At 48.6% G+C, this 22,852-nt stretch overlaps 1 protein-coding gene and 1 long non-coding RNA gene across 3 annotated transcripts in view; one reads left to right on the top strand and one right to left on the bottom strand.

The window, feature by feature from the left end:
• Positions 1-13,970: 13,970 nt before the first annotated feature.
• On the bottom strand, positions 13,971-17,780 carry LOC114032722. The gene is made up of 3 exons (XR_003567863.1): positions 17,703-17,780; positions 17,401-17,512; positions 13,971-14,010 (listed from the first exon to the last, which is right to left on the bottom strand). It is a non-coding gene; the product is annotated as an uncharacterized LOC114032722 (long non-coding RNA).
• ARHGEF17 (Rho guanine nucleotide exchange factor 17) overlaps positions 17,507-22,852 on the top strand; it is a 146,110-nt gene continuing 140,764 nt past the window's right edge. The window contains exon 1 of one of the 2 annotated variants that reach the window (XM_027848103.1): positions 17,507-20,942. In XM_027848103.1, coding sequence (XP_027703904.1) covers positions 17,670-20,942 — 3,273 coding nt within the window. In that variant the 5' untranslated portion in view covers positions 17,507-17,669. The remainder of the gene's footprint in view (positions 20,943-22,852) is intronic. The other variant, XM_027848104.1, reaches the window with a different exon arrangement.

Raw genomic sequence — 22,852 nt, 5'->3', positions numbered from 1 at the left:
TTGATTCCAACTCTGACATTCCCTACTTCCTCCCACCTCTGACATTCTGTGTTCCAAGGTACCTCCCAGCTCTAACATGATCTGTTCTAAGGTCCCTCCCAACTCTAACACTCCCTATTCTAAGGTTCCTCCCACCTCTGACATTCTGTGTTCCAAGATCCCTCCCAGCTCTGACATTTTGTGTTCTAAATCTCCCCCTCCCCTCACCCCCAGCTCTGACTCTGTCTCTACTTTCTGGCCTGTGTCACTATATACTACCCATCACCACTAGACAAAACAGGGCCATCAGCAATCCCTGAAAGGCCAAGTAGATGTGGATTGCTGATATGGAAGAAAGATGAGGCACTGCTGCCATCCATAACCCATGTCCCAGCTCCCAGTCTACTGTTACTGATCCAGGAAGGTAGAGGCCCCAGCTCCTCTCAAGGATAAAGACTTTCTCACCCCAACACCTGTGTTAAGATACAAGCTCTGCTTCCCTGGGTCATCCCATACTGCCCACTGCTACGCTTTAGCCCAGGGGTTCTTGACTTTTTTGTGTCATGCCCCTCCTTTTGGCAGTCAGTCTGGTAAAGCCTATGGAATCTTCTTAGAAGAATGTTTTCAAATGCATAAAATAAAATATACAGAATTACAAAGGAAACCAATTACACTGAAATAAGGCTGTAAAAGAAAACTAAGTTGGCAGAGTAACAAGAAGAAATAGAGTGAGCTCCCCTGTGAAACTCCTCCCAACAGATCTAGAAAATGTACCAGACCAAATCCTGATGGGAAATTCAAGAAAAATAATGTCACAAGGAATACTTTCTCCCCTTCACAGCTTGTCCTGCAGCTCTCCACAATAACCAGCAGGTGGCAGCATTTCTGCTGTTTCACTATTCCTTGGGTGTCCTCCCTCAGGGCGGCAACTCTGGTGTGCCTACCAACCAATTGATCAACCAATCTACAAGTATTTATTAAACCAAAGAAAAACTTTTCTCTGATAATTATCCCATGCTGTCACTGAAGGAGGGGTGGATATTACATAGTTTCTATAACTTGGCAGGAGGAAAGGAAGGAGGAGAAGGAGGAGGAAAGGAAGAAAGGAAGGAAAGAGGGAGGGAAGGAGAAAGGAATGGTTAAGCACATGCTATGTGCCAGGCACTGTGTTAAACACTGGGAATACAAAAGCTCTCTAGGAGCTTCTATTCAAGGGGTGGGGAACTTGGGGCCTCGAAGCCACATGTGGCCTTCTAGGTCCTCAAGTGCAGCCCTCAAAGGGCCACACTTGAAGACCACATGTGGCCTCAAGGCTCCAGGTTCCCCACCCCTGTGGGGGAAGGCAACACACAAAAGAGAATAGAAAAGGTGGTACAGGGCAGGAAATAGGTGAGAAGGCATTGTTTTAAAGTTCAGAAATTAGCAGTCCAACCTGGGACCCTGCACAAAATGGAGGTTCCTGGAGGAACTCACCCAAAGAAAAAGAGGGGAGGAGCTCAAACAGGGATATTCCACAGAAAGCAGGCCATAGGAGTGGTAGGCTTTCCAGGGTGTGGAGGCCCTAGGCACCGAGGGAAGTTCCAGGATAAAAGAGCAGCAGGAGCATGATTTTGAGGTCCAGAAGGTCAGGAACAGGGCCAGTCAGGGTCCTCCCTGCATCACAACATCACAGTACCAGACAAAGGGGCTTAACCTCTGGAGTCTCACCCTTAAACAAATTTGACCTTAAGGGTCACCAAGAAGCCAGGACCCCCAGCCACACACTCCCCATCTCCAAACAGACCTCAATTACCTGGTGACCCCCAAAGCCTGTTGTTCTCTTTCTCCAGGTAGAACCACACCTAGGGCGGAGTGACCAGGGCTTTACCCTTGAGTTCCTGACATGGGGAAGGGCATTTCTGCTCACAGTGGTCCTCCTGCATCTCATGATCTTCTGCCAGCCCTAACCTACACTACATTTGTGGCATGGCTACCTCTACTCCCTTGCCTGGCTCTGCAATTTTACTCCTGATGTTCCCCATTGCCATTGTGCCCCTCTCCTGAGCTTATGGTCGGTCTACCTAACTACAGGCACATTCTCCTTAAATTCCAGGGTCAAGGGAGATGACGACCACTATGTCTTTCTCCACTACTGCACCCCCAACCTGTCTCCTTCCACTTTCTCTCTCTCAGCTTCTTCTAAGAAAAAGTAGAGTCCAAAGGTGTGAACTGGACTTTCTGGGGGATAGTCCACTCTTCTGCTACCAGTTCCAAAGGATGAAGCCCGTCTCTAAGCCAAGCTTCACTATTTAAGTTTCTTTCCTCCAACAGGCCTGATATCCCTAGTAGGTCCTTCCTTCTCATTTCCCTCCCTCTCTCTCTCTCTTCCATACTCACTTCAGGCACCAAAATTGCTCATTAGAGCTAAACTCCCCCAACCTCCTAACCTTGGTAATGTTTCTCCCGGCCTAGTGAACACTAACCTATAGCAAATCTAGAAGCTTGAGAAAGCATCCATACTTTGCCCTAATTGTTTCTCAGTTCTCTGTGAGTCAAAAGAACCAGATCAAACACTTTTCACAGCTATGTAAAAGGGGAGAGTTCTTAACCAAGAAAAAATTAAGTTCAATGACATGAAATTAGAAAATTGTGTGTTTCACACAAACAAAATCAATGCAACTAGATTAAGAAGGGAAGTTGCTAATTGGGAGAAAGGGTCTTTCCATCAAATATCTCTAATATCGGTCTGATATTCAAGATAGATAGCAAACACAAATATATGACAAAAATAGTTAAATGATATAACAAATAGTTCTCAAAAAAATTGCACCAGGCATAGTGGCACAAACCTGTAATCCCTGCTGCCAGGGAGACTGTGGCTGGTAGATTGTTTGAACTCAAGAGTTCTGAGTTGCAGGAGGCTAAGCTGGGAGAATGATAGGGTGGGGAAGAGGTTGCAGCATGCCTAAAGATTAATGAACCAGCCCAGGTTGGAAATGGAGCAGGTGAAAGATCTCATGTAGATCAGAGTTGAGATGGAGCCCATGAATGTCTATTGCACTTCCTGCCTAGGTGAAATAGGGAGACTAAGACTCAGAAAAGAATTGCAGACTGTGAATAATATGAAATATTATTCCAAATCATTAATAATTTTTAAAAAGCATATCAAAACAACTCTGAACATTCATCTCATAGCCAGCAAATTGACAAAGATAATAAAATATGGGAATAGCCAATGTTAGAAGAATTGTAGAAAGACAGATATGCTAACAAACTTGTGGTAAAGTTGTGAAATGTTCTGACTATTCTGGAAAACTATTTGGACCTATGCTAAGAAAGTAATTGAGTCCAAACCTTTTGCCCCAGATATTTCCAAGCTAGGCATATACGTCAAAGAGTTCAAAGATAAGGAGAAAGGTCCCATGTACACTAAAATATTTACAGTAGCACTTTTTGTATTAGTGAAAAACTGGAAATAAAGTAAATGTTAATCAGGGAATAGCTAAATTGTGTTACATGAATGTAATAGAATATTACTGTGCTGTAAGAAATGATGAATATGAAGCTACAAAGAAACATGGAAAGACTTATATGAGCTGATGCAAAGTAAAGTAGAACCAGGAAAGCAATACACAATGACTGCAACAATGTAAATAAAAATACAAAAAGAAAAATGAAACTGAAAACTATGCAAACTATGCAATTATAATAACCAAGCTTGACCCTAAAGAAGAGATAAGAAAATGTACCTCCTTCTCTTCATTGGAGAGCTGGGGAAACCATGGCTATGAAACATTACATTCACTTTGCCTCTAGGGATGACTCTCCCATGAAGGTGGGAGGTGGGGGGAATGCAGTGACATACATTCTGAAATGGAAGTGATATAAAAACAAAAGATATCAATAAATTTTTTTTGTGTGAAGTTCCCACAAGTTTCTCTAGGGGCAACCAGACAGTTACCAGATTGCCCTGGACTGAGAATAGACAGGAGAAGATAGACAGAAGAGGATAGAGAGCTGGTGAAAGGAACAGTACCCCCTACATATGTGTGTTGTGTGCCCTTCCTCCCCAGTGCTTCTGTTAGAAACTTTTTAAGCAGCTGACAATGGGTTCGTTATCTCCTGCCCAGAAGCCACAGATCATCTACATCCTGTGAACTTCTGACTTGAATTGGCCCTGATGCCTAAACCAAGCATTCAAGTCACAGGTTGGAGCCAGGTCTTAACAGGTAGCCCATTCGACATAACCTCTTGTATGTAGTACAGGTGTCAGAGGTGCCTCTAATACTCAAATTCTTCTATATCCCATTGAGGTCTGAACTAGATTTTCAGAGAGACTTAGGCTCTCTGGGGAAAACCAAGGCCCAGAGAGATGCATCCAGCACCACAAGGTCACATATGAAGCCTGGAGCCATGAACCCAGGCCTCCTGGCTATTAGCACCCCAACCTCAGTCAGGTAAGACTTCTGGGAGCTGCAAGACAAGCCATCCACTGAGCAACATCAGGAGGGTGAACTGGCTGGCTCTCTCTACAGCTTGTGTTCGTAAATGACTGAGGTTGTCCTGGGTTCCTCAGGACTAAGACTATCCCCACCTCCCCTTCCCCAGGCTTACTGGTAGACCAGTGGTATTATTTTCAAAAGGCCCCGTAATGAGGTCTATTTGTTTTCTTCAAGCTATAAATAAAACTTTTCTTCTCTAAGGTTTATGAACTGTGTGTTTGCAAAGGGAGTTGGTGACATTGTATTGGGTGGTGTCATATAACAAGGTTCCCAGAATATCTGGGTGGGAGTGATGGGCAAGAGCAGAGAAAGATTCTCAAAAATGTACCCAAGCCCTTAATGTCACATAAGAACCTCTGACACAAGGGTTACACGCACACAGACACACACACAAACACAGTTATGAACATACAAAGGTGTACAGACAGACAGATACACAATTCAATTAAACAAAAAAGCATTAAGCGCCTTTTAATTACCATTTTACTGGATGTCAGGTGTGCAAAATTCTTCAAAAATACAGTCACTATTAAAAAAGTTCTGTCCTAGCTACTGGGAAAGATACAAAGTTTAGATAAACATTGGCCCATGCCCTCTGCCTTCAAGTTGCTCACAGTCTGGTAGAGAGACAACATATCAACCCAGAAAACTATTTCATACAACATTACATAAATGCATCAGAGAAATGCAAGCCCCATAGTCTGTAAGGTCAGAGAAGGAGTTCATTACCAACCAGGAGGGAGAAGACTGTCCAGAGAATGTTGTATTTGAGTGGACTTTAAAGGATAGGTAGGAATTCACCACCTGAAAAGGAAAAGGAAGGCTATTCCAGGAAGAGACAAAGAAACATGAGTAAAAGATTGGACACAGGCAAATGCAAGGGATGTTTGGGGGACAAAGAGTTTTGACTGGAGCATAAAACATGTGGATATGAGCAGTGGAGGATGAGGCTGCCAAGATATGGCAGTGTCAACTTGTAAAGGGCCTTGAATACTTGGCTAAGGAACCTTAACTTTGCCTGGGAGCTCAAAGGGCTTTGAGCAGTGGAGAAATATGGCTGGGTCTGTGCATAAGCCACAAAGTCTATCAATGTGAAAATGATGTTTTAGAAGTAGCCCTACCTTTTATTCAAGGGCAAGCCAGGGATCAGTTGGGAAGCCCAACTCAAATGCTGCCTCCTCCAGGAAGGCTTCCTTTTTATCCCACCCCCTTCATGTTCCACCCTTTGAAGATGGAGTTTGTTTTGCTCGTGACTAATCCCTCCCTGAACCTACCATCCTTGTTAATCCACCTCTCCCTAATACCTGGTCCTAGCTGATTCCTTCATGAGTTTAATGTATTTCTATGACAAATTCATTGTGTGTTTATGTGTGTGTACACAGATGCATATGGGTGCTTATTCAATCTTCTTTTGTCAAGTTGAGATGAAAGTGTGCTAGGAATGAGTCCACTCTCTCCAGAGACCAGGGTGGAGTCAGGGGAGAGGATGTCCCTGAGGTGTTGAGGGAAATGTGTTTGTACTTTTGTTCTTCCTATATCTTTGAAGTTAATATCCTTTTACAAAAGCTAATTGATGGGGCAGCTAGGTGACACAGTGAATAGAGCACTGGCCCTGGAGTCAGAGGGACCTGAGTTCAAATCCAGCCTCAGACATTTAACACTTACTAGCTGTGTGACTTTGGGGAAGTCACTTAACCCCATTGCCTAGCCGAAAAAACTTCTTGCTACTCCACTCACAGCACTACATCCTCACTGAGCTAACAGGACATCTCCCTTCCCCTAATCAATGAAAAAACAAGGAAATATAACAGCTACAGACCAAGCCTGCCATAATCTGAAAAATCAGAGTAATTTATCCTGTCATACCAATCACCAGTACCATCCGAAACAGACACCTCCTTTCCTTTCACAACCTCCCTGACAGCATCTGCTTAAATACTTTTAAGTGACAGAGAAGTGACTCCCTACCAAGGCAGCTCATTCCACTGGGGTCAGCTTTGAATGTTAGGAAGTCCTTCCTTAAATTGTTGTGACTCCTACCCTATGCCCCCTTGGTAAATTGGTTTTAACTCTACTTTCTGAGACAACACAAAACAAATCTGCTCCCTCTTCCATAGGAACACCGTTCAGGGAACAGAAGACAGAGATTATGTGTCCATCTCCCCCATCCCCAGCCAAGTGTCATCTTCTTTGGTGGTGGCAGATATAATGGGAAGGAGGGGAGAGATGAGAGACATTGTAAGTGGAGCATATTCAGGCTTTGTCGAATCAGCTGGAGATTTTGAGTCTTAGATGCCTGGGAGAAGGGTAATTCCAGCAACAAGGAAGTCAAGAAGAGGAGCAGATTTGAGGGGACAATCAGACTTAAGAGGAGAATAAGGAGCCAGTGAAGGTGACAAAGAATCATCAGAGAGGTAGGTGGAATTCATTATCTTTTCCCCAAAACCCTCTTTTCTTCCCAACTTCCTTAATACAATTAAGGGTACCACCACCCTTCCAGGCTTGCAATCTTAGTGTCATTCCTGAAGTCTCACTCTCTCACCCCCGCCCCAAATCCAATCTGTTGCCCAGCACTGTCAATTTTACCTTTATAACACCTCTTACATATATACACTACCTTTTCTCCTCTGACACTGCCATCACTTTGGTGTGCACTCATCACTTCATACCTGGACAATTCTAATGGCCTGTTGGTTGGTCTCTCTACCACATCTCTCTCCACTCCAGTCCATCCATCCTCCACTCAATCTTCAAATTAATCTTCCTAAAGTACAGGTCTGACTATGTCACCCTCCCCCTGAACTCAATGAACTCCAATAGCACCCTATCATCTTCAGCATCACGTACAAAATCCTCTGTTGGGTATTCAAAGCCCTTCACAGCCTGCCCCCCTCCCACAGTTCTCGGGTTTTCCTACACCTCATACCTGCCATGTACTCTGAGATGCAGTGACACAGGCATTTTCATTGGCCTGAAACACTCTCCCTCATCATCACAACCTCCTGGCTTTGCTGACTTCTTTCAAGTCTCAGATAAAGTCTCACCTTCTACAGAAATCCTTTCCCATTGCCTCTTAATTCTAGGGCTTTCCCCCTGTAGATTACCTCCAATTTATCTGTATACATCTTGTTTGGACAGAGTTGTCTGCATGCTTTCTCCCTCGTTAAACCGTAAGCTCCCTGAGAGCAGGGACTGCCTTTTTCCTTTCTTTATATCCTTAGTGCTTAGCACAGTGCCTGGCACTTTGTTGTTGTTGTTCAGTCATTTTTTAGTTCGTGCTCAACTCTTTGTGACCCTTTTGGGGTTTTCTTTTTTTCATTCTTTTGACTTTGTTTTAGTGTTTTGTGGTCTCATACAGTCAGCTTCCACTTGGCCAATCCTAATTTTTAAGGAATTATTTTCTTCAGCTATCGTTTGTACCTCCTTTTCCATTTGACCAATTCTACTGTTAATGGAGTTGTTTTCTTCGGTGGATTTTTTTTTCTATTTGGCCAATTCTACTTTTTAAGGAATTGTTTTCTTCAGTCACTTTTTGTGCTTCCTTTTCTAAGCTGTTGACTCTTTTCATAATTCTCTTGCACAACTCTCATTTCTTTTCCCAATTTTTCTTCTATCTCTCTCTCTCTTACTTGATTTTTAAAATCCTTTTTGAGCTCTTTCAAGAGGATTTTTTGGGCTTGAGATCAATTCATATTCCCCTTTGAGACTTCACATGTAGATATTTCAATATTGTAGTCCTCCTCTGAGTTTGTGTTTTGATCTTCCCTGTTGCCATAGCTTTCTATGGCCAGGACTCTGCTCTTGGGGTGCAGGGGACACTGTCCCAAGCTTCTTGCACTGGGGACCAGGGGTCTGCTCACTAGCTTTCTGCATCAGGGCCTCTGGTTGGTGGCTTGCCCACTGTGCTAGGGTGACCCGGCCCAGTTGCAACTGTTGTGCTTTGGGTTCCAGGGCTGGTAGTTTACCTGCTGTGCTGGGACTGGAGGCCTCAGAACTGACCTGCTGTGTCACTGGCCTACTGAGCCCAGATAGTAGGGCCTTGGTTGCTGATCTGTGCTGTGTCTAAGAGCCTCCCACTGGCTTGCCTGCCTGGACACTGTCTGTGCTGGGCTATACTTCCCTTTTACCCAAGTGAGACAGACATTTCCTAAAGTCCTTCTAAGTTATCTTGGGCTGGAAAATTGTTTCACTTCGTCTTTTTATGGATTCTATCACTCCAGAATTATTTTAGAGGCTTGATTTAACATTGTTTCTGAGGAAAACTGGGGAATGCTCAGGCAACTTCCTGGCTTCTCACCACTATCTTGGCTCTGCCCCTCTCCACCCCCCCCAAAATGATTTGCCATTTCTTTCTCCAGCTCATTTTACAGATGAGGAAACTGAGTCAATCAAGTTAAGTGACTTGCCCAAAGTCACACATCTGAGGCTGGATTTGAACTCAGGCCTGACTCCAGGCCCAGGGTTCTATCCACTGTACCACCTAGCTGCCAGGCACTATAGGTGATTAATAAATGCTGGTTGGCTGACATCATCCTGTCAGCCCACACACTGGCCTCCTCCATTTTTCCCAGGGCCCTTCTTGCTGACTTAGCCCTGAATCCTATGTAGCAGAAAAAGGAAATTCCAAGGACCAATGGCATTAGTTATTGGAGGTGATACTCCAAATCCAACTCTGGGCACCCCACCCTTATTGTTAACCCCACTTACCCCAGGTGCCACTTAAGCCTAAGATCTTCTCCACCAAGTAGGGTCATAGAGTCATACACCTAGAAAAGAGACAAGGATTCCCACACAGGAAGCTTCCTTTGATTCAGAGAGCTAGGAAACCTAGGTTTTAGTCCCGTCCTTGCAACTAACTCACAGTGTGATTTTGGGTGAGTCATGGGTTATAGATTTAGAACCTTAAGGGAGCTTTAAAGCATTGAGCTCAACCCCTTTATTTTACAGATGAGGAAACTGAGGTTTCAGGAAAGCTGTGACTTTGCCAAAATGATGCAGCTACTAAGTTTCTGAGGCAGGATTCAAACCCAGGTCTTCCTGTCTTCAAGGTCAGCACTCTATCCATTATGCCATGCTACATATTTACCTTCTATGGGCCTCAGATCCTCTACTGTAAAATGGGGACAACCCCTACCCTAATCCCCTTCTCAGAGAGCTGTCATAAGGATTGAATTGTAAAGCCCTATATTAATGCACCAGTGTGGTTATTATAGGGAAAGCCTGTCACTAATTACTAGCTAATAACTGTAGTAACATCTCCCTTCTCTGGGCCTCAGTTTCCTTGTCTATAAAATGAAAGGGTTGAGTTAAATGATCTCCAAGATGCCTTCCACTCTGACATTCTAGCTCTGTGTTCTATGGAGATGGGAATCTGGCGAGTACCCAAATCAGGGAGTGGTAACACCTTGGGAGAAGGTAGATCTAAGGGGCTGGAGAGATGAGGGTGTGTTTATTAGCCAGTAAACCTTTTCTAGGTCTCCTGGGGACCTGAGGGGAGACATAGCCCTATCTTCAAGGGACCTCCAGTATAAGGTGAGAGATATAAGTTGGAAGGACCTCAAAAATCATCTTGTTGGTCTGGTAACTGAATGACAGTACCACCTCTCCTGCTGCCCTCTGCTGACTAAACCCAGAAGTATTACTTCATCCGAAGAGCCCGGGAAGGAGTCTGGTCCCCAGCCAATCATTCTATTTAGGATCCTAGGGTTAGAGTGGAAGAAACCTCAAAGGTCATCAAATGCAACCTCTCATTTTATAGATGAGAATACTGAGGTCCAGAGAGGTGGGGGGGGGGTTTCAAACCTATTCTTCATTCCTAAACCCAATGTTTTAGTCACTAATCCCATTCTCAGGGGGCAGAAGTGAGTAGATGGAAATGGAGCAACCCTAGTCTGAGAGTCCAGTGACAAGTGGTCATCCAATCTCCATTTGAACACTTTTTGTGAGGAGAGACCCACCACCTTTCAAGGCTGCCCCATTGAATTAAAATTTTGAGGAAATTCCAATTCAAATGAACAAACATTTTATTAAGTAACTACTTTGTATATATAAAAAAGTTGCAAACTAATGGCAACCACATAATAGAATTCTCCAAATCACTAGTAAGAAGAGAAATGCACATTAGAACAACCGGAAGGTTTCACCTCAGTTGTCAAAGATGATGAAAAACAGGAATAGTCAATGGTGAAGGGGCTATGGAAAGATCAGCACACTGACACATTGATAGTGGAGCTATGAATTGGTCCAAGCAGTCTAGAAAACAATTTGAAATCATGAAAAGAAAGTGACAAAACTGTTCTTATCCTTTGACCCAGAGATTCCACTTCTAGGCACATACCCTAAGGAGGTCAATGACAAAAAGATATCCTGCATATACAGCAAAACATTTTAGGAAGTCTTTCCCTTTGAACAGTCACCACCCCATTTGCCTTAGGGTAGGGGAATCATGCTAGATAAGTTGCTTCCTTCCACAGCTGGGTTGGCTCCTCAAAGGGTACAGCGTCTCAGCTATGGGGTCAATTCAATCAAGCAGGTCACTTAGCTGATAGGCTGTTTCTTTACCAGACTCAGCTGTTGCTGGTATCAGCTATAGTGGCCTCTGCTATGGACCCCAGGTGCGGCTGTTGTTGTTACTGTTGTTTGTCCTTCGTTCTCAAAGAGGACCAATGACCTCATGAGGGTGATGTCTTGACCATCTGATGGCTCTTCCAACCTTTCAAAGGTCACAAGATTGTAACTTGGTTAATTCCATCTCCTAATACGCCTTCACTTAAGATCAGGAAGAATATTGGAGAATATTGGATATGCCCTTTATAAACCAGAAGGAAGGATAAATCCAAGCATACTCTTAAAAGCCCTTCTCCTTCTCCCTCTGAGCCTTATTGACCAGTCCCCCCATTACACTACTATGGCTTCTGGAAAGAGTATGACAATAAGCCACCCTTTGGCTCCACTCGCAACTCACAATCCCTGCAATCTCCAGACCCAAATGAAATTCTTTCCCTGAACATCACTTCCCCAACATGTCTTGTCTCCTATTAGAATATAAAATCCTAAGAGCAGGCACGTTCTCATTTTCATTTTCTCATTTTTCAGCACCTAGCAGAGTGTCCCTAGGCCCCTAATAAATGCCTATTCATTCATTTAGTCCTATATGTTTGTATGCTTTTGTGTGGAATCAACCCCATTAAGCTAAAGTCATGTGACTAAGGCTCACTCAAATAGAAGAAGTCCAAGAAAGAGGCAGGGTGCCTGCTGTCTCTGAGTGAAGGCTCTCAGGCTTGTTTCTGATCTGCCAAATCCACAAATCCATACAGCCCTCACTGAGGGCTCCTCACTCCTCGCTGAGGAGACTATACTTTTACTGGTGGGTCATGTGGAGCCATGGCAGTTTCCTGAGCAGGGCAGGGATATGGTCAGAGCTGGACTATCTGATCTCTTATCTAAGAAGGGGAGAGGCAGGAAGAGATATCAATCAATGACATATTGATGAATGGTCTACTATGCTCAGAGCCCTAGAAAAGCTCAGTCTGGCTGCGAGGATAGTATATAACCACCTGTGAGGCCCAGCCACCATCCTAGTTCATGTCCCCATAACTTCTCACTTGGACTATAGTCTTTTAATCAGTCTCCTTAACTCTGGCCTCTCCTTTCTCCAATCCATCATCTGCTCAGTCATCAAAGTGCTTTTCCTTAAGTGCAGGTTTGACCAAGTCACCCCCCTGCTTGATAAATTCCAGTGGCTCCCTCTATAACTCAGATACATACTCCTTTGTTTGGTCTTTAAAGCCCTTCACCATTTAGTGTCATTCTATTTTTCCAGCTTTATTATGTAGTATTCTCCTTCACACATTTTTCTACCCAGTGAAACTGGCCTTGTCCTGCACTCCATCTCCCAACTCAGCATCTTTGCAGAGGCTCTCCCCCTGACCTCTGCCTCTTAGAATCCCAGCTGCCTTCAAAGCTCAGATAAGCGCCACCTCCTGTGAGAGGCCCTTTCTGATGCTCCCCGCTGCTAGGTAGTGCCTCCCCCTGCATTACCTCATTACCTGACAGCTATTTAGGAGCCAAAGACCTATGGTGCATCTCAACTATTCAGCACTAATGGAGCCACATTGATTAGTGATAAGGACATGATTTTGGAGACATGGGTGGAATACTTCCATAGTGTTCTCAACAGACCATCATCAATCATAGCATTATACCTCAGATTGAAGTCAATGCCTCTCCAGTCCTATTCCCAAATGAAGAAGAGGTTTCAAATGCCATTAGGCTCCTCTTGTGTGGCAAAGTGCCTGGCGTTGATTCTGCTCCACCTGTTCCAGAGGTTTACAAGGCAGGGGGTCCACGGCTCATACAAAAGCTGACTAAAATTTTCTGGGTTGTATGGCAAGAGGAGGTTATCCCCTAGGAATTCAAAGATGCCTCCACTGTCCATGTCTACGAAGGAGGGGCAGCTAGGTGGCACAATGGATAGAGCACCGGCCCTGAAGTCAGGAGGACCTGAGTTCAAATCAGGCCTCAGACCAAACACTTGACACTTACTAGCTGTGTGACCCTGGGCAAGACACTTAACCCCAATTGCCTAAAAAAAAAAAAAAATCCAACAACAACAACAAAAAAAAAAAACCAGAAGTGATTCTCTCCATCTCTATGAAGGAAAAGTAAATAGGTTGCCCTGTGACAATCATGGAGGTGGGGGTGGGAGGGAATTGCCCTCTTTCTTACTCACTGCTGGCAGGATTCTTGCCAGAGTCCTCCTTAATAGGCTGATCCTTCACCTAGAGGATGGCCATCTACCTGAGAGCCAGTGTGGCTTCAGAAAGGGCTGAGGACAGTCAATATGGTGTTTGCTGTCCAACAACTCCGGGAGAAATGCCAGGAGCAGAACAGAGGTCTGTACACAATATTTGTCAATCTTTCCAAGGCCTCTGATAGTTGTAAGGGCTTGTGGAAGATCATGGCAAAATGTGGTTGCCCGGAGAAGTTCATCAGTATTGCACATCAATTTCATGACAGCATGCTTGCCCGGGTACTAGATAATGGACAATGCTCTCGTTCTTTCCCAGTCACCAGTGAAGTAAAGCAGGGCCATATGCCTGCTCCTATGCTTTTTAGCATGGTGTTTTCAGCAAAGTTGTCAGATGCCTCCAACAAGGACAAAAAATGGCATCCAAGTCAGCTACTTCACTGATTGATGGTAAATTATTTAACTTGAAAAGGCCACATGCCAAGACTACAGTAGAGGGAGAGTTGGTGCATGATTTTTTGATCACAGATATGAGGCACTCAATGCAGTCCCTGAGGCTTGAGATGTAACAGAGTACGGATATACTCTGCTGCTTGTACTAATTTTAACACCAAGAAAACAGGTTCTCCACCAGCCAGTACCACACCATCCATATGTGGAACTATTGGTTACAGCAAATGAAGAAATTTTGAATGCTGTGGATAAGTTCACTTACCTTGGCAGTATACTTTCCAGGGATATACACATAGATGATGAGGTTGACACATGCATTGCCAGAACTAGCTCAGAGTTTGGGAGGCTCTGAAGGAAAAGTTGGAGAGAAGAGGTATCAGACTGCTTACCAGTCTGAAGGTCTACAGAGCTGTTGTGCTGACCTCATTGTTGTATGCCTGTGAAACCTGCACTGTCTACCAGTGCCATGCCAGAACACTGCATCTCTTCCTTTTGAATTATCTTAGGAAGATTCTGAAGATCACCTGGCAAGATAAAGTACCAGACATTGTGGTCCTTTCTCTAGCTAACCTGACAAACATACATTTACCTAAAAGACTATTTTACAGAGAACTCACATAAGGCAAGTGCTCACATAGGGGTCAGAAAAAGCAATATAAGGACACTCTCAAGGTCTCTCTGAAGAACTTTGGAATCGATTGTGAGACCTGGGGGACTCTGGCATAGGGCTGCCCAGCATGGTGTACCTGCATCAAAGAAGATGCTGTGCTCTATGAGCAAAGCAGAATTGCAGTAACTCAAAAGAAATGTGAGATGCACAAATTCAGAGACATCTCCCCTCGAAATGTTCATATGGACTATTATTGCCCAACCTGTGGTAGAGCCTTCAGAGCTCATATTGGTCTAATCAGCCACAGTTCGACACACTGTACCTGGACCCTAACATAGTGATGTCATTTTGTCGATGTCACATCACCTTGCATTTATTTTGAATATTCTCATGTATATGTGGTATACATGTTGGGGTATGTGATAGGATGGATTGAGTAGTCTGGGAAGACTTCCTGGAAGAGCTGGCTTGAACTGGGCTTTGAAGGAACTAGGAGGATTTAGATGGAAGGATCGAATGATTTAGAACTGATAAAATCACAGGATTATAGATTTCAAGTTGAAAGGGACCTTGGAAGTCCTCTACTCCAATCTGTTCATTTTGCAGATGAGAAAACTGAGGCCCAGACAGGTTAAGCAACTTTTCCAAATTTACATGGGAAATAAATAACACAATCAGGATTCAAGCCTGTCATCCATCTTTGCACTACAGCAAGCAACCTAACAGGTCATTTGGTGTATCCATATTGGTTTTGTAGAAGGGGAAACTGAGTCCGAGAAAGGAACATGCACTTGCTCAAGGGCATATTGTTCATAAGTAATGGAGCTGAGATTCAAACCCAGGTCTTCTGACTCTTTCAAGTTCTGAGGGAACTTATGAATGTCTCCCTGTTCCTCACTTGACTTTTTTTTTTTTGCCTCCTGCAAGAAACCCTCCTTAACTAAAGACATTAAACTTTGACTTTTGTCCTGCAATATTTTTTTTACCCAGAAAGGATCATCTTTGTTGCCTAATGGATTGAACTCAATGGCATGGAATAGCCAATCTCCTAATTTTACGTTGGGGTAAACTGAGGCCCAAGGAGAAAAGGCTCTAACTCAAGGTGATATAGCAAGTCAGTGGCAATACAATTCTGGGATTCCAGGTATCAGAATTCCCAGGCTCCACTATCATTCATTCATTTAAGCCCAGAGGGTATTGGATTAGTGAATAGAATATTGATTGGGCTTTGGAGTCAGTAAAATCTAGGTCCAAATCGCACCTTAGATGTTTTCTAGCTGTGACCCTGAGCAAGTCACTTAACCTCTCCGGGCCTCAGTCTCCTTATCTGTAAAATTGGAAGGTTACATTTGATTGCCTTTGAGGTCTCTTTCAGCTCTAACCCTATGATCCTAAAAAGAAGGAATGACTGGGGGCCGGAATCCCAGCCAGGCTCCCCAAACACAGTGACACTTATGGATTCAGTCAGCAGAGGGCAGCGTAGCCCCAGGAGCTGCTGGAGGAGACGCGAAGAGAAAGGAGGGAGGATGAAAAGAAGGGGCGATGGGAGGTGGGGGGAGGGAAGACTTTCTAAGTTGGAAGGGACTTGCAAGTTTATCTATTTCTAACCTCGTTTTTCACATCAGGAAGAGCACTGCCCACAGTCAAGAAGCAAAGGGGGGACAGGGAGGAGAAGGAAAAGGTAGAAGAGGATGGGAAAGGGGAGGAATGGAGGGAGAAGGGAGGAGGAGAGGGGAGAAAAGGGAGGGATGGAAGAAGAAAAGAAAAAAGGAAGGATTGGGAAGAGGCAGGAGAAAAGAGAGAGAGGGAAAGGGAGAAAGAGAAGAGAGTAAAAGAGAAGGGAGGAAGGCAAGGAGGAGAAAGAGGGAAGTTAGGAGGTTAGGAAGGCGCGCCCCTTTGGCTCCTTCTCCTCTTTGGCTCCTTCTCCTCTTTGCATCTCCCAGCCCAGCCTGGAGTCTCAGCCCAAGAGAAAAGGAAAGAAGAGGGGAGGGGCAGGGCTACGGTGCCACCCAACCCCGCCCTCCCCCCAGCCTGGGCACCGGGGAGGAGTGGGGGCGGGGCTGGAGAAGCTAGGTCAGCCCTACTCACCCACCCCCAACTCTCCAGCCTCCAGACCTGGGACCGCCCCTCCTCCGCCTCCCCGTGCGCTCTCTAAGTGCCGTACATTCAGTCACTGGGGGTCCCAGTCCAGCCCGAGGATCCAGAGCAGAGCGGCCCCTCCTCACCCAGACCCCGCCCCCTCCCCAACCCATTCCCTCCCTCTCTGCCTCCCCCTTTCCCTCCCTCCCTCCCTCCTCCCGGCAAAGTTTATTTGCAGGCAACAAAAGAGAGAGGGAGAGAAGGAGGAGGAGGGACCAAGCAAGCGGGGGAAACGGCGTGAGAAGGGGGGAAGCCAGAGGAAAAGGTTTCTCCCCAGGAGCTCCCTTCCCGCAGGACCCCCAAGGCGGGTCTCTGTCGGGGGGCGGGGGCGGCCCGGGGCCCCTGCCCTCGCCCCCGGGCCGCGATGTCCCCGGGCCGGGCAAAGGTGGAGACTGAGGCTGAGGCTGAGACTGCGGACCAGGGCAGGGGCCGAACCTGGGGCTGGGGCTGAGGCGCGCCGGGCCCGGCCGGGACTATGGAGCTTGCAGCACCGCCGCCTTCCCGGTTGCGAGCGGACACGAAAACTTGAGCCGGGGAAAAGTTAGTTGCTCGTTATCTCGCTCGCCCGCTCGCTCACAGGGGAGGCTTGGGCCGGAGGAGAGAGGCTTGGGCCGCGGGAGCTCCCCACGTCCCCCCTTTTCCCTCCTCCCTGCTCTCGTCTCTCCTTCCCTCTCTCCCAAGTTCCTCCCTCCTCTCTCCCCTGCGCCCTCTCTCCCTCCTTCTCAGTTCCCCTCCCTCCCTTCCTTCTCCCCTCATCCCATCCGTCTCTCCTCAGCTCTGTCCCCCCTCTAATTCATTCTCCCCAGTTTTCATCCAATCCTCCCCATTCATCTCCCCCTTATCCATTCTCCATATCTCTTCCACCCTCAGCTCTTCTCCATCCTCTTCAACTCTCATCCATTCCCTCAGTTTTCATCCATACTCCCCGCCCCCCGCTCCCGCTCTCATTCATCCCTCCCCAGCCAAGTTCTCATCCTTCCCACCCCCACCTTCAGCTCCGGAGCCTTCCTCGCTTCGCAGAGTAGTACATGGACCCGCTTCTGCGAGGACTCCGAACCCCGTAGGGGCTGTGATTGGGAATCAGACGGGGGGGGTGGCCTCCTGCGGAGGGGGGAAAGAGGACTGCCATGACTAGCTGAGGCGTCTGTCTCCCCCTCATCCCCTCCAGAGGACCACCATCACCTCCCTTCGGAAGGACCAAGAAGCCCCAACCCTCACCCCCAGCCCAGTCTCCCCCGGTGCCCTACAGGGCAGAGCCATGACCGACGGGCCGCCCCCGCCCCCGCTCTACCGGAGCATCTCGTTCAAACGGCTGGAGCGCTGGAGCGGCGGTCCGGGCTCCGACAGGGCGGACTGTGCGGAGGACACGACGTCCTCGTCCCCGGGGCTCCGGCGGCGGGCTCCCGGCACCGCCACCCTGGCGGCTTCCCGACGCGTATCTAAGCTGGCGTCTGGGAGTAGTGGGGCTGCGGCGGCGTCCTCCCCACGGCCCCTGCGCAGCCTCTCGCCGTCCGTGCGCCAGCTGTCCCAGCGCTTCGACAGCGCTGGCCGGGGGTCGCGAAGCAGGAGTCGGAGCCAGAGCCAGATCCCCGGGACGGGCGCCCCCAGCCAGGAAGCGGCCCACTGGATGCGGGGCCGGGAGGGGGCGCCGTCGGAGTTCCGCAGGGGACAGTTCACGGCCGAAGAAGGAGCTGGAGCCGGAGCCGGTGGGGGCGGGCCCGGGTCGGAGCCCGCGGGCCACTGGCCCAGCGTCACGGAGATGCGCAAACTCTTCGGAGGCCAGAGCTTCAGACGGCCAAGCCCCGATGGCCTGTGGGGGTCGTCCAGCCCGGCCTCTGCTTCCCCCACCCGAGACGAAGGGGATCAGAGCCCAGAGGAGCCCCTTGGCCGCCAGCAGCCGCCTCCACCTCCCCCCAGGACCTGTTTCCCCCTCTCTGGCCTTCGGTCCCCCCTGCCCCGGGCCCAGGCCGAGGGGAGGAGGCAGCAGCAGGCGGATAGTTCACATTCTTGGCATAGTTACTGCCAACCACACGCCGGCCCCCAGGCCTCTGTCTGCTCCTCCTCCTCTTCTCCTGCCACTGCCTTCTATCCTGTCAGCCGCAGCCTGAGCAGAGGAGAGAGCTCCAGCGAGGAGGAAGAGCAGGCCGGAGGCCGCGGGATCTCTGCTGCCCCCAGCCCAGGGGCCCAGGCCTCCAGAGGTTCCGGTGGTGAAGGAGACGGGTTGAAGGAAGAAGGTATCCTCCAGGCTTCCTCCTACAGGAAAGAGGCCTCTGCAGGGGGGTGGGATCTGGACAATGATGGGTTAAAACCAGGCAGGATGGACTCCTCTGAGCGGACCCCTGAAGGTCCGGGCCTGGACCCCCAGAGGCCAGGATGTGTATCAGAGAGCCTCCAGTCTTCCCGAGGGTCACAGGAAGGCCTTAGGCAGCTCCCCAGGGGCCTGCCAGAGAGTTTTGGGAGCACCTTCCCCATGGTCTCCCGAGTGGCCAAGGTGAGCTTCCCACCCTGTGTGGCCAGTCTTGGCCATCACTCAAGCACAGAGAAGCTGAAGGAGGAGGATCTTTGGACTGGACGAGGAAGCTGGGGCCTGTATCGATCACCTAGCTTTGGTACAGGGGATGGTTTTCTCCGGCCTCAGGCCCATGCCCGTCCAAAGCCTCTAGTGTGCGTGGGCAAAGGGCAGAGGGACAGCCCCATTGAGGCTGGGGAGCCCAGCTACAAGTTCGTGGAGCTGGAGAAAAGCCGGCAGAGGAAGTCCCTGTCAAACCCCGACATTGCCAGTGAGACACTGACCCTGCTTAGTTTCCTCCGTTCTGACCTCTCTGAGCTGAAGGTCCGTCGGAGTGGACGACGACCTGGGGACCATGATGGAGCACCACAAAGCTGCAGTGATGCCTCCGAGGACAGTGAGCTGACTGGGCATCAGGGACCTCTGCTTGCCCCGGCCAGGCAGGCCCTGGGTACTCGCCCAACCCTCAAAGACCTCACAGCCACATTGCGCCGGGCAAAATCATTCTCCTGCTCAGAAACACCCTCCCCTCGAACGCTCTCCCGGACAGGGGCACTGAAGCCCAGCTCCTCAGAACTGCTCCTTGCAAGACGGAGGGCTGAGGAAGAGGAGGAGGAAGATGGACTCCCTGAGGTTGTACAGGATCAATATGTGCAGGAAGCTAGGCAAGTATTTGAGAAGATTAGCCAGATGGGGGCCCAAAGGGATGATGGAGGATCCCCCCCTGCCCTGCACCTGCCCACAAGCTCTCCCTGCCGGAGATCCTTGGAAGAACTGTCAGGCCATGAATCCAGTCTGACCGATGAGGGCATAGTGACAGAACCTGAACCAGCTAGTATTGCCTACAGGGGCCTGGGGCCTCTATCGGAGTGGAAGTCTGGTGAGTTCCCCCTCTCCTCATCTCGGATAAATCCCAGTGGTCCTCCAGCAGAGGGAGGCCGGGCACCCACCACAGGGCCCCCGGATGCTCCAGGTACCCCAGGTGCCCTTCGTCGACGCCGGAAGGGCCCCCCCATAGGCCCTGGTGGAACAGACCTCAGCAATGGAGACGCTGGTGAGGCCTACCGTTCCCTGAGTGACCCAATGCCTCACCATCGTCGGCCCGTCCCATTTGAGGAGTCTTCAGGTTTCTCTGTAGACAGCAACTTGCTGGGCTCCTTGGGCCCAAAGGCTGGGCTTCCCACTGCATCAGCTGTGGCCTTGGCAGATTGTGGGGCTGGTGGGGCCAGTGACTCCTCCATTGGCAGTGACGGTGGGAAGGACTTTCAGGCAGTGATCCAGAGTGTGGTCCACCAGCCAGGTGCCCTGGGCCGGGCAGTGGATGAACGAGTCCATGGCAGAACAGCCAAGAAGAAGTCATTGAGTGACCCTAGCCGGCGTGGGGAGGAGGCCAGCCCTGGGTTCGAGGGCCCTGGTGGGGAGCCTATCCTGGAGGCAGCTCTTCCCCCAGCCAGCAGTGAGCCCATCCTACTGGAACATCAGTCAAGTGAACCAGGAAAGGCCAGGGCTCAGTCTGAGAGAGTTCTGCCCAAGGCCTTTCCAGTCACTGCTCCCTTGGATTTCCACCTTGACCCCAAGCTAGCTGATGTGCTATCCCCGCGACTTGCCCGCCGGGGCTCTAAGAAAAGGCCAGCCCGGAGCAGTCACCAGGAGTTCCGAAAAGAGGAGGACATGGCTACACTGGGAAGGGCCCAGCCTGGCTCCCGCCATGTTCGACATGCCAGTGAACCAGCTGCCTTCATCCCCATTGAGGCCTCTGAACCAACAGCCACAGGCACTGAGACCTCAGGATCCACAAATAAAGTCTTTCCAGCCCTCCAGGTGCCCTCCCTGGAGGATGTTACCAAGCAGTATATGCTGACCCTCCGTTCCGGTGAGTCCCCTGCTCCCGGGCCCACAGATGTATCCCAGTCCACTCCAGCCACACCAACCTCTGCTGAAGCCAAACCACTGGAGGTGGCCCGGCCCCCGGAAGACCCAATTCCCACCGAAAGGAGGCAGAGTCAGAGCAAACCACAAGTGGTGAGTGTTGAGGGAGGTTGGGGAGGCAGGGGCACAGGGTAGGGGGGAATGAAAGGGAGAAGGCACTGAGTCCAAACATCGTCTATTTGAACTCCATTTGGTTCTTGTGTTTGTAGGTATACAGTAAATAGGTGCTAATTACAAATGATTCTTATTGATTTATAAAGGAATACCATCTATTAATAAGGGCATATGATCTATTCACTGTTTCTTCTGTGTTATCAAATCGGTGGCTTATCTATTCACAAAACTTTCTCCTCCACCCCCAAAGAGTTAGTATCTGTTCATTCAATTGAAGTCCCTGCACCAGTCTACCTGAAATAGGCGTCATTCTTTGAAGAGGTCCACTGCTCAGGCTTTATCGTTGAGTCCCAACTTAGCCCGTCACATCCCCTTACCTCTCTTCTTTAGTCAAACCCAAGGGAGAAAGTTTGACTGACTTGGTCCCCTGGAGGCCCCAACGATGCTAGTACCTAAGTTTTCTGAGTGGGAATCTTCAGCCCTTAAGGTCTCTTTCTTCCTTGCCTCCAGCCCAGACTCTCCTCTCTTCCCACCATGATCTTAAGGGGAGAGGTAGGTGCTGACTCTCTTTCAGCTGGAGAAGGAGGCAAGGGGTTAGAGTGGGAAGCAGGGGCTTCTTAGAGGAGACAGTGTTTGGGGGGCCAGAAGGAGGGTGCCAAGTATCTATGGGAGAAGTTTGGCCTGGGACCCACATGAACTGGAGCCTAGGCAGGGTCAGCAGACCACACTGTGCGCCTCTTCTTTCTGCCTGCTCCTTGCCCTCTGAGTCCCATTTCTTCTTTCTTCTCTCCATCCCCTCCTCCCTTGTCTGCCTTTGTCCAGACCTGGGCAGCCATGAGAACAAAAGGCTGGAAGTCCCCTGCCTCCAAATTTTGCTGGCGCCCTTGCCACTAAGCCTTGGCCTCACTGATTACCGTGCCTGTGGGAATAGTCTTGTGGAAAGAGAACTGGGTTTGGAGTCTGAGGATTACAAGTGAAATCCCAGCCCTGTTAGTCAAGGTATTCTCTCTGGTTCTCAGTATCTTCTCCAAAATGAGTATCTTCAGCTAGGAGCTAGCATTCTTGCCCTGGGCCCTTGAACTTTTCATATTTTGATAACTGTATTTCAATATAATTGGTTTCTTTTGTCTTCCTGTATATTTTATTTAATGCATTTAAAAACATGATTCTGGGGTAGCTAAGTGGCATCGAGAGGACCTGCATTCAAATCCAGCCTCAGACACTTGCTAGCTATGTAACCCTGGGCAAGTCACTTAACCCTGATTGCCCCCTCCCAAATAAAATAAAATAAAAACATAATTCTGAGAAGAGGTCTAGAGATTTTCCCAGACAGCAAAAAGGGGGTATAGGTTGCCAAAAAAAGGTTAAGAAACCCTAGGCTAGATGATCTCTAAGGTCCCTCTCTGCTCTAAATCCCATGATACTGTCATGCTTTGGGTTCATTTGGCTGGGCTGGGCTGGGCTCTGGGTTCCAGGTCCTGGGCTTGCACTCAGGAAGACCAACTCTAGGATGCAGACTGTGTGTTCTGTGAGCTCTGCAATGGACATGGGCCATAACGTGCTGCCACCTTCTGTCTCCATACCTTTGCTATGTCAACGCGCATACCTGAAAAGGATTCTCCCAGTCTCATATCTCTATATATGGTCTTGCTATTGAAATTCTTCTCTTCCGTCAAGGCCCAGCTCAGCTGCCATCTCCTCCATGAAGCCTTTTCTGATACCACAAGTGAAAGTGATCCCTCTCTACTCAAATCTGTTGTGGCCCTTTTCTTGAAAGAAACCTCTTCTGGGTGAGACTAGTCTGGACTTGGAGTCTGGGTTAGTCTCTAGGATGTGGGTTCTCTGGGCTGGACCCATGGCTCAGGCCTGGGCTCTGAGTATCAGACTCA

This window comes from Vombatus ursinus, unplaced genomic scaffold (genome assembly GCF_900497805.2).
Source record: "Vombatus ursinus unplaced genomic scaffold, bare-nosed wombat genome assembly UNPS02005659.1, whole genome shotgun sequence".
NCBI lineage: Eukaryota > Metazoa > Chordata > Mammalia > Diprotodontia > Vombatidae > Vombatus > Vombatus ursinus.
This window is presented reverse-complemented; position numbering and strand designations above follow the sequence as displayed.